This window comes from Hyla sarda, chromosome 1, assembly GCF_029499605.1.
Source record: "Hyla sarda isolate aHylSar1 chromosome 1, aHylSar1.hap1, whole genome shotgun sequence".
Classification (NCBI taxonomy): Eukaryota; Metazoa; Chordata; class Amphibia; order Anura; family Hylidae; genus Hyla; species Hyla sarda.
In genome coordinates this window covers 591470720-591483007 of record NC_079189.1, presented here as the reverse complement: position 1 = coordinate 591483007, position 12288 = coordinate 591470720, and the positions used below count along the sequence as shown (strand labels likewise).

The 12288-nt window shown below is 47.1% G+C and overlaps 1 protein-coding gene across 4 annotated transcripts in view; it reads right to left on the bottom strand.

The window, feature by feature from the left end:
* Positions 1-12288, bottom strand: part of GDNF (glial cell derived neurotrophic factor) — a 54284-nt gene that overhangs the window by 30164 nt on the left and 11832 nt on the right. The window contains exons 1-2 of one of the 4 annotated variants that reach the window (XM_056546260.1): positions 8705-8717; positions 4482-4712 (exon numbers count right to left, since the gene is read on the bottom strand). In XM_056546260.1, coding sequence (XP_056402235.1) covers positions 4482-4686 — 205 coding nt within the window. In that variant the 5' untranslated portion in view covers positions 4687-4712; positions 8705-8717. Of the gene's footprint in view, positions 1-1900; positions 2001-4481; positions 4713-6597; positions 6718-8704; positions 8718-12288 lie in introns of those variants that run through there. The other 3 variants (XM_056546267.1, XM_056546255.1, XM_056546276.1) reach the window with 3 other exon arrangements.

The window sequence follows — 12288 nt, the reverse complement described above, 5'->3', positions numbered from 1 at the left end:
ATCCTTCCAGTACTTTTTAGCAGCTGTATGCTACAGAGGAAATTCTTTTCTTTTTGAATTTCTTTTTTGTCTTGTCCACAGTGCTCTCTGCTGACACCTGATGCCCGTATCAGGAACTGTCCAGAGCAGGAGAAAATCCTCACAGCAAACCTATGCTGCTCTGGACAGTTCCTGACACGGACAGAGGTGTCAGCAGAGAGCACCGTGGGCAAGTCAAAAAAAAGAAATTCAAAAAGCAAAGAATTTCCTCTATAGTATACAGCTGCTAATAAGTACTGGAAGGATTAAGATTTTTTAATAGAAGTAATTCCCAAATCTGTTTATCTTTCTGGCACCAGTTCATTAAAAAAAAAAAAAAAAAAAAGTTTTCCACCGGAGTACCCCTTTAAGGCTAGGTTCACATTCCGCTTTGAAATTACAGGCAGAAATTCCACCTGCTAAGATGTATAGTGTAGTGAATGGGTTTCGGTTCACAAATTCACACTTCGGAATCTGTGAAGCAGAATTTGTGAACGGAAAATCCGCTTGGAAATTTCTGCCTGAAGAATGGCGTTGCTCATTCTTTAGGCAGAAATACTTGTGGAACACATTACAGACTATTGGAGACTGCAGTGTCCGCGTGGTCCTAGTGCCGACTGATTCAGCACTCGGTATCTCTGGCCGGAAATTTTCTGCCCGGAGATTTTCTAGCCTAAGGGTTTATTCACACAGCAGAATTTCCGGTTGGGGAATTCCGTCTCGAATTAAAGCCCAATAGACTTCTATGGGATTCCGCACTCCCATTCACACTTCTTAATTTCCGTTTGCGGAATTCCGCAAGCGGAAATTCAGAAGTGTGAATGGGAGTGCGGAATCCCATAGAAGTCTATTGGGCTTTAATTCGAGACGGAATTCCCCAACCGGAAATTCTGCTGTGTGAATAGACCCTTAGGTCTGCATAGGAACTATAAACATAAAATGGTAAATTTCAGGGTTACAGTGATCCCTCAGCTTACAATGGCCTCAACATACAATAGTTTCAACATACAATTGTTTTTTCTGGACCATTGTAAGTTGAAACCAGACTCAACATACAATGTACAGACAGTCCAGATCTGTGAAACGTGTCAATGGCTGGAAGAACTGACCAATCAGAATGGGCAATTTACTGGTAAAACCCCTGTATTACTGAAGCGTATGCACTGTCTGATGTCTGGTAGCGCCCCCTACAGTACAGGGAGGTATTACATGTTCTGTACTACTCTTTACCTGTATTACTGAAGTGTATGCACTGACTGGTGTCTGGTAGCGCCCCCTACAGTACAGGCGGCGGTATTACATGTTCTGTACTCTTTACCTGTACCAGGGTTAGCTGCTCCTTTGGACACCAGGTGAGGGCGGCTCCATTACTTTTTTAGGAAACTGTGTGTACTGTACAGGACCCTGAAGAAGCTCCTGTCCTCTACATAGACCAGTGTTTCCCAAGCAGGGTGCCCCCAGCGGAGGCAAAACTACAACTCCCAGAATGCCCGGACAGCCTTTGGCTGTCCGGGCATGCTGGGAGTTGTAGTTTTGAAACAGCTGGAGGCTCCCTGCTTGGAAAACACTGACATAGACAGTGATTTACAGCTCCAACAGATCTTTATTACTTTTATATGTAAGGATTTGCTTTATCTATATTAGTTATCTTCTTATTTTTATTTAATCCTCACTTTTTCCTATTTTTGGATGACATTTTGGTGCCTTTAGAACCAATTACCAGGTTTCCATAGAGTTCTGGTCTCAACATACAATGGTTTCAACATACAATGGTCGTCCCAGAACCAATTAATATTGTAACTTGAGGGACCACTGTATACGCACGTGTTGCATGTATTCTGTCCACATTATGTCATCATTTGCCAAACAAGTCTTTGCCAACCTTTTATAGAATGTATTTCCATTAGGAGCAGCCTACTCTGCCCGGCGTCATCTATACAGTCACTATAGGGGGAGATTTATCAAAGCCTGTGCAGAGGAAAAGTTGCTCAGTTGCCCATAGCAACCAATCAGATCACTACTTTCATTTTTAACAAGGCCTCTGCAAAATGAAAGTAGCGATCTGAGCTATGGGCAACTGGGCAACTTTTGCTTTGAACAGGTTTTGATAAATCTCCCCCCTATGTCATTACTACACCCATGTCCACACAGGCATCAAAGGCCTCTTCTATAATAATGGTGAAGGTGCCCGAGGCTAATCTGGAGCCGCGCCATTTGTGCACAGTGATGGAATATGACATGAAAGGTGCCGAGGTCAAAGCCTCATTCTTAGTCATTAATAAAGGCTTCTTTCTCCGGCTCATTCACTGATTCTTCGAGTGCAAAAAGACACAGGATTCCTCTTCCTCCAGCCCTAAAGTTCTGCTGAAACCAACACGGATCACAGTATCACCTGTCCCCGTATTAAATAACAATGCCTCTGCCCTGTCCGCGCTCACATCCACCTACCCAAACACTGAGGCCGCGCTCACATCCACCTACCCAATCACTGAGGCCGCGCTCACATCCACCTACCCAATCACTGAGGCCGCGCTCACATCCACCTACCCAATCACTGAGGCCGCGCTCACATCCACCTACCCAATCACTGAGGCCGCGCTCACATCCACCTACCCAATCACTGAGGCAGCGCTCACATCCACCTACCCAATCACTGAGGCCGCGCTCACATCCACCTACCCAATCGCTGAGGCCGCGCTCACATCCACCTACCCAATCACTGAGGCCGCGCTCACATCCACCTACCCAATCACTGAGGCAGCGCTCACATCCACCTACCCAATCGCTGAGGCCGCGCTCACATCCACCTACCCAATCACTGAGGCCGCGCTCACATCCACCTACCCAATCACTGAGGCCGCGCTCACATCCACCTTCCCAAACACTGAGGCCGCGCTCACATCCACCTACCCAATCGCTGAGGCCGCGCTCACATCCACCTACCCAATCACTGAGGCTGCGCTCACATCCACCTACCCAAACACCGAGGCCGTGCTCACATCCACCTACCCAAACACTGAGGCCGCGCTCACATCCACCTACCCAAACACTGAGGCCGCGCTCACATCCACCTACCCAAACACTGAGGCCGCGCTCACATCCACCTACCCAATCACTGAGGCCACGCTCACATCCACCTACCCAAACACTGAGGCCGCGCTCACATCCACCTACCCAAACACTGAGGCCGCGCTCACATCCACCTACCCAAACACTGAGGCCGCGCTCACATCCACCTACCCAAACACTGAGGCCGCGCTCACATCCACCTACCCAAACACTGAGGCCGCGCTCACATCCACCTACCCAAACACTGAGGCCGCGCTCACATCCACCTACCCAAACACTGAGGCCGCGCTCACATCCACCTACCCAAACACTGAGGCCGCGCTCACATCCACCTACCCAAACACTGAGGCCGCGCTCACGCAGGGATAATAGGGACTCATAATGTAACACATCAGCTGCACAAATCTCCATGTAAGTTGGCTACAGTGTTTCAGTCCCGACTTTGGGCTGTTTGGCTCACAGAGCATGTACAATGTATCAGTCTGGAGTCCAGGCTGTTTAGCTCACTGAGCACTGTCTAGACTGGATACAATTGTCTCCACTTCTCAGCTGAGAGCAGGACTAGCTATGTACAATGTATCAGTCTGGAGTCCAGGCTGTTTAGCTCACAGAGCATTGTCTAGACTGGATACAATTGTCTCCACTTCTCAGCTGAGAGCAGGACTAGCTATGTACAATGTATCAGTCTGGAGTCCAGGATGTTTAGCTCACAGAGCATTGTCTAGACTGGATACAATTGTCTCCACTTCTCAGCTGAGAGCAGGACTAGCTATGTACAATGTATCAGTCTGGAGACCAGGCTGTTTAGCTCACAGAGCATTGTCTAGACTGGATACAATTGTCTCCACTTCTCAGCTGAGAGCAGGACTAGCTATGTACAATGTATCAGTCTGGAGTCCAGGATGTTTAGCTCATAGAGCATTGTCTAGACTGGATACAATTGTCTCCACTTCTCAGCTGAGAGCAGGACTAGCTATGTACAATGTATCAGTCTGGAGTCCAGGTTGTTTAGCTCACAGAGCATTGTCTAGACTGGATACAATTGTCTCCACTTCTCAGCTGAAAGCAGGACTAGCTATGTACAATGTATCAGTCTGGAGTCCAGGCTGTTTAGCTCACAGAGCATTGTCTAGACTGGATACAATTGTCCCCACTTCTCAGCTGAGAGCAGGACTAGCTATATACAATGTATCAGTCTGGAGTCCAGGCTGTTTAGCTCACAGAGCATTGTCTCTACTTCTCATCTAAGAGCAGAACTAGCTATGCAGGTTTCCAGGCTCTGAATTCACACAAGAGGGTTCTTACTCATTGTCAGTAAATATCTTGTAACTGGAGAAGAACTGAAACAAGTATAGATGAAAGTTTTGGAACTTTACAAGTCTATGACCACTTACAGTAATGTTGTACATCCTGTGGCCCCTGCACGGCAGTGGGACGTTCAGAAGCCGCTTTGTACATCCCCAGAGCTGTGTCCTCGTCTTCCAGCAGGGATTCTTGACTAGTTCTCTTCTTACCAGCTAACCAGCTTGAGGGCAATGGGGTGTTGGACACAGATCTCAACAGCAAAATGCAGACAGCCAAGATAGCCCATAACTTCATCTTAGAAAGGCTTCCAAGAAAGGGACCTTCCGGGGACAAGGAGAGGAGAATGTCTTAGTATTTCACAAGGAACATTCACTTTAGATACAATGTATTTAGGATTTTTCTTATTTTACATTTCTTTATTCTCCTATGCAACAACTACCATTAAGGAGGTTAAGGAGGTATTCCTATTTCCTAATGTTACATAGCAGATGTAAAAAAATAAAGGGAACACTCAAACAACACAATGTAACTCCAAGTCAATCAAACTTCTGTGAAATCCCACTGTCCACTCAGGAAGCAACACTGATTGACAATCAATTTCACATGCTGTTGTGAAAATGGATCAGACAACAGGTGGAAATTATAGGCAATTAGCAAGACACCCCCAATAAAGGAATGGTTCTTCAGGTGGTGACCACAGACCACTTCTCAGTTTCTATGCTTCGTGGCTGACGTTTTGGTCACTTTTGAATGCTGGCGGTGCTTTCACTCTAGTGGTAGCATGAGACAGAGTCTAAAACCCACACAAGTGGCTCAGGTAATGCAGCTCATCTAGGATGGCACATCAATGTGAGCTGTGGCAAGAAGGTTTGCTGTGTCTGTCAGCGTAGTGTCCAGAGACCAGAGCATAGAGGCACTACCAGGAGACAGGCCAGTACATTAGGAGACGTGGTGGAGGAGGGCAACAACCCAGCAGCAGGACCGCTACCTCCGCCTTTGTGCAAGGAGGAGCAGGAGGAGCACTGCCAGAGCCCTGCAAAATGACCTCCAGAAGGCCACAAATGTGCATGTGTCCACTCAAATGGTCAGAAACAGGCTCCATGAGGGTGGTATGAGGGCCCGACATCCACAGGTGGGGGTTGTGCTTACAGCCCAACACCGTCCTGGACGTTTGGCAATTGCCAGAGAACACCAAGATTGGCAAATTCGCCACTTGTGCCCTGGGCTCTTCACAGATGAAGGCAGGTTCACACTGAGCACATGTGACAGACGTGACAGAGTCTGGAGATGCCGTGGAGAACGTTCTGCTGCCTGCAACATCCTCCAGCATGGCCGGTTTGGCGGTGGGTCAGTAATGGTGTGGGGTGGCATTTCTTTGGGGGGCCGCACAGCCCTCCATGTGCTTGCCAGAGGTAGCCTGACTGCCATTAGGTACCGAGATGAGATCCTCAGACCCCTTGTGAGACCATATGCTGGTGCGGTTGGCCCTGAGTTCCTCCTAATACAAGACAATGCTAGACCTCATGTGGCTGGAGTGTGTCTGCAGTTCCTGCACGAGGAAGGCATTGATGCTATGGACTGGCCCACCTGTTCCCCGGACCTGAATCCGACTGAGCACATCTGGAATATCATGTCTCCATCCACAAACACCACGTTGCACCACAGACTGTCCAGGAGTTGGCGGATGCTTTAGTCCAGGTCTGGGAGGACATCCCTCAGGAGACCATCCGCCACCTCATCAGGAGCATGCCCAGGCATTGTAGGGAGGTCATACGGGCACATGGAGGCCACACACACTACTGAGCCTCATTGTGACTTGTTTTAAGGACATTACATAAAGTGTGATCAGTCTGTAGTGTGGTTTTCCACTTTGATTTTGAGTGTGACTCCATATCCAGACCTCCATGGGTTGATAAATTAGATTTCCATTGATAATTTTTGTGTGATTTTGTTGTCAGCGCATTCAACTATGTAAAGATGAAAGTATCTCATACAATTAGTTCATTCATTCAGATCTAGGATGTGTTATCTTAGTGTTCCCTTTATTTTTTTGAGCAGTGTATGTATGTATATATATATATATATATATATATATATATATATATATATATATAAAACTTATATTTATGACACAGAGATAGTTCTAAAATGTTCGCTAACATACGATAAAGTGATGAGTTGCACAAACACAATGACACATCTCACCTCAACTTAAAGGGGTACTTCACCCCTAGACATCTTATTCCCTATTCAAAACTTCGGCACCCCAGACATCCGGTGCACGGAGCAAACTTCGCTCTGTGACGGATGACTGGCGATGTGGGGTGGAGGCTTGTGACTTCATAGTCACGCCCCGCTCGTGATGTCAAGGCCATGCCCCCTCAATGCAAGTCTATGGGAGAAGGCGTGACGGTCTCCCATAGACTTGCATTGAGGGGGCGCTGCCGTGATGTCACGAGCCTCCTCTGGCACTGCACCCGACACTCTAAATGAACGCTGGGTGGAGCAGGGAAATCGTGGGCGCTCCTTTGGATAGGGAATAAGATGTCTAGGGGCGGAGTACCCCTTTAACTCAGCTATATTACATCTTTATAGTTATGCCTTATATATAATGTGAAAATGAGCCATTTTACATGATGGGAGCTACTGACTATTTTTTTTAACCAAGTTTGGATTGTTACAGATAAAGATAAAATATGTTTTGTTTGCTTCATAAATGTAAAAAAAAAAAAAAAAAACAGAGATCAGTAGCAGAGCTGAATTTGTCCATCCTAATTAGTCAGTATGATTGTGTATTCTTATGAAAAGCCACACATACTAAGTATAGTAGTAAATTTACTTTAAAAATGCAGGGGCCGCCAGGAGGTAGCACATGCAGGGACGTCACTGTGCCCATAGGTGCAGAGTGGAGTTGAGCAGTGAGGATGCGCGCATGGTAAGTTACCAGCGGCACGTCATCGTCCGTGTTCCGACCACCGCTTCTCCGGTTCCGGGACATGCTGCTATAGATAATGACCCCGGACCGAAGGAGCGGTGGTCAGAGCACTGAAGTGGGGCAGTACACAGATATACAGCCTCCAGACATACACTGTATATGGCTAAAGGCTGTATGTCTGTGGGGGCCACTGCCTACCAAATGTGGGGGAGGGGGGACTATACTGCCAACCTAATGTGGGGGGAACTATACGGCCAACCTAATGTGGGGGGAACTATACTGCCAACCTAATGTGGGGGGAACTATACTGCCAACCTAATGTGGGGGGAACTATACAGCCAACCTAATGTGGGGGCCACTGCCTACCAAATGTGGGGGGAACTATACTGCCAACCTAATGTGGGGGGATCTATACTGCCAACCTAATGTGGGGGGAACTATACTGCCAACCTAATGTGGGGGAACTATACTGCCAACCTAATGTGGGGGGAACTATACAGCCAACCTAATGTGGGGGCCACTGCCTACCAAATGTGGGGGGAACTATACTGCCAACCTAATGTGGGGGGAACTATACGGCCAACCTAATGTGGGGGGAACTATACGGCCAACCTAATGTGGGGGGAACTATACTGCCAACCTAATGTGGGGGCCACTGCCTACCAAATGTGGGGGGAACTATACAGCCAACCTAATGTGGGGGGAACTATAAGGCCAACCTAATGTGGGGGGAACTATACTGCCAACCTAATGTGGGGGGATCTATACTGCCAACCTAATGTGGGGGGAACTATACTGCCACCCTAATGTGGGGGGATCTATACTGCCAACCTAACCTATCTTGGTAACCGTCACTATTACACTCTATCAGCTGGTTGGGATGCTCTAGTATGCAGTTTAACAAATGTAGATCAAGACCCCCTAAACTAAGACCACGGACCAACATCACTAAATGAATACAGACCCTCAGAACACCTAAAGTAATACAAACCAGACCCCCTAAACTAATATAGACCACGGACCGGATTAACAGTTCTCTACAGTTCCAGAAGCAGCCATACACAATGTTGCTTTGTGTGCGCGTGGCAATATATTGGACGTGGCAGCCGGGACTGAAAAGAACTGCTGGACCTGGGAGAGGTTAGTATGAATTAGGTCGTGGCATTGTGGATACTTGTCCACTCTTAAGGAAGGTCTCTTATACAGTCGTTCCCAACCAGCGTGCCTCCAGCTGTTGCAAAACTAGCCGTAGGCTGTCCGGGCATGCTGGGAGTTGTAGTTTTGCAACCGCTGGAGCACACTGGTTGGGAAAGACTGGGCTAGTATCAACCAATGGCCCAGATTTATCAATCTGTCTGCGGTCAAAAACTCTTTTACCCGTAGCGACCAATCACCGCTCTGCTTTCACTTACGAGCTCAGGTAAAATGAAAGCTGAGCTGTGATTGGTTGCTATGGACAGATCTGACACAAAACTGGGCCAATGGGGGAGCTTTATCAAAACTTGTGTAGAAGAAGAGTGGTGCAGTTGCCCATAGCAACCAATCGGATCGCTTCTTTCATTTTTCACAGGCCTCTTTGAAAATGAAAGAAGAATCTGATTGGTTGCTATGGGCAACTGCACCACTTTTCCTACACTGGTTTTGATAAATCTCCCCCAAATGTGTCCTGCAGGGTGTGAGGGCAGGGGTTGCCTAGCAACTCCTTACTTCCAGTCAGGGTGACCACTAGTAGCGCACATGAGGTTTCGGTTACGGCCTAGTAAGATCAGTTTTGATTGGCTCACGGCCGAGAAATCGTTTTGTAGCCATGGGCCATCTAAGGAGCCTGTATTTACATGTATTTGAGGGGAGAAGAGTCGCTCACAACATGGCGTCACTATAAACCGTTTGGGAAACTCTCTAGCAGGCGGAACAGTTCACAGAGCGATCGCATGTCCAGAAGAATGCAGTAAAAGCAAAGTTTACACTATGAAAATACTCCGTGTGGGAAACACTAGAGCCAAGTGTACGCAGAGCAAAAATAGACACTCGCTCCTGTCGTACTTAACCCCTTCTTTGCCTTCTGCACATAGAGATGATATCAATGAGCCGTTCTCCTATATAGAAGTCCATTTTCCTACTGGTCCTATTTAGATGGGACACGGTCCACCTTGGATTTGTACCCCACTAGCAGTCATTATCAGGACATGTTCACATGGTGGAATCCGGCAGACAAATTCCACCCGGAAGTTCCGTTGCAGCAGAGTCCTATTGCTTTCAAAGGGACTCGTCTGCACCGTAAACATGGTGAAATTTCCGCGGTGGAAGTATCTGCGGCGGAAATCCTGATTCCTTCCTCTGCCCAGAGAATGAGCATGGCAATTTTTTGGGCGAAATTTCTGAGACAGCGCATTTGTTAATGGTCCTAGCGCTGGTCCAGCTGGCACCTGCTGACTGTCTGCCTGTTTCTGCTGTGTGAACATGGCCTCTGACTGGGATGCCTAGAGACCATGCTAAAGTTACGCGCACATATAACCTGCTTGACTCTTTTTAGACCTTGATTATTCAGCAAAAACAGCACAATCGTACAGTACTTTGTGCAAAACTGGCGCATTTTTGCTGTGACTTTGTGGAAATTGCAGCAACGTGCAGAAACATGTCTCAGCGATATTCAGAGCCAGTCCGAGTTTTCCCACTAGCCTTCATCCCGTATACCAATTACCATCTAAGGGTCCATTCACATTACATATTTTCCAAGCAGGATTCTGCTCAGAAATTTCTGTGCAGCAGCCTCCTATTGTTTTGAATTGTAGTCTGCTGCACCATTCACACTACGGAATCGTTCCACCTCGGAAATTCCGGATCCCAGACTCTGCTGAAAGAAAGAACATATTTATTCTTTTGACGGAATCCGCATTTCCCAGCTGTCCTAGTGCCGACTGATTCAGATGGCGCCCACTACAGATGAAATCTCTGTAATGTGAATGGCTCCCTACAGGAACCTAGAAATCATTCTAAACCCATAGAGCTGCATATAATGTTCACACATGATAGACACACACACATCTATAGAAGGATCAGTATGGTGTTTTTTTTTTTTTTTTTGGACAATTTAAAACGTAAAAAACTTTAATAAATTGTCCACCACTGTCAATTGTTTTTTATTTTTTATCTCAGCTTATCATGGTGTATCCTATTTCTGAGACCCCCAGCGATCAACCATAATCTGTGGAGGACCTGACAACAAGTGCTCAATTGCGCTACAGCTCCACCGCAGGTGAAATCAAGCATTACACATTGTCCATTGAAATAAATGTGTGGTCTGGGTAATGCACAGATGTGTCAGGTCCTCCAGAGACAGACATGGATTGTTGCCACTTTGGGCCCTGACTCATGAATAATGGGCATGGATGGCGAGGAATAAATGGCACGAATAAACAGATGTCTTCTACCCTGGTAAAGTTGGGAAATGCAGAAAGTTTTTGCCAATTCATTTTTGGCTTAGGTTCTGTTTAGAGATGTGCGAACTTACAGTAAATTCGATTCGTCACGAACTCCTCGGCTCGGCAGTTGATGACTTTTCCTGCGTAAATTAGTTCAGCCTTCAGGTGCTCAGGTGGGCTGGAAAAGGTGGATACATTCCTAGGAAAGAGTCTCCTAGGACTGTATCCACCTTTTCCAGACCACCGAAGCACCGGAAAGCTGAAGTAATTTATACAGGAAAGTCATCAACTGCCGAGCCGAGAAGTTCGTGACGAATCGAATTTACTGCAAGTTCGCTCATCTCTAGTTCTGTTGGTTGATGGTTGACAAGGGACCCACTATATGCGCCTTTAGCTGTCCGGGCATGGTGGGAGTTGTAGTTTTGCAACAGCTGGAGACACCCTGGTTGGGAAACACTGGTTTCCGATCACAGTTCCTATGTGTTGTATGGATGTGTTAAGCTTTTTGCCGTGACCGTATCGCACTCATGGGTTATATACAAAGTGCATCTTTTCGAGGATTAGTCCGAGAGGCTGTTGCGTGAAGCAGGGGGACAGGTTTCGCGTCTTACGGTTTCACCCATCTGGCTGGTACTGCAGATCCTAGTGCTTGTGGTTTGTAACTGGAGATGTAGAGTTAATCTCGGTAGAACATGTCACACATGGAGACATTACACCGCACCACGGGGAGTGTTTAATAAAGTCCCTATACCTTCCCGACCCAGGACAGGTGAGCGCTATAGTCGCTCTACTATTTATAAACATGTGATTGAGAAGCTATACTGGATCCATAGTGTAGTCTATGGAGGGGGGGGGGGGGTCTATAGGGTTCTCAACCTACCAGCCTAGAATTAGGCATCCATTTTATCCCCTTATACCCCTTAGGTCTCCAAACTGTGGAACACCAGCTGTTGCAAAACTACAACTCCCAGCATGCCCGGACAGCCAATGGCTGTCCGGGCCTGCTGGGAGTTGTAGTTTTGCAACAGCTGGAGGTCCGCAGTTTGAACACCACACTCTTTCTTAAAGGCAACCTGCAGGCATCATGTTATCAAGCAGCTCCTCCTGCTTGATAACATTCCGTCTGCATTGTCAAGGTGACAATTCCACTCGAAAATTCCATTGCGGCAGAGTCTGATTGTTTTCAACGGGATTCTGCTGCACATGCCCATTCTTTCTGCGTAATCTGCCAGGAAATGCATTGCCGTCTATGGGGGACCACGCACTTCCGGTGCCCGATGCCTGAACGAGTCTAAAGAGAGTTTGTTATTAGAAAAATATAGCTGTTTTCTTCCAAAAACAGCACCATACCGGTCGGCAGGTTCTATGTGTTATACTACCCTATACAATGATCCTGAACGGCAATACCACAATAAGGGGTTATCCAGCCATGTATGTAAAGCTCAAAGGAGAACTCTGGAGAAAATGAATTTATCCCCTATCCACAGGATAGGGGATAAGTAGCTGATCACGGGGAGGACAATACCAAGTGCAACCTAG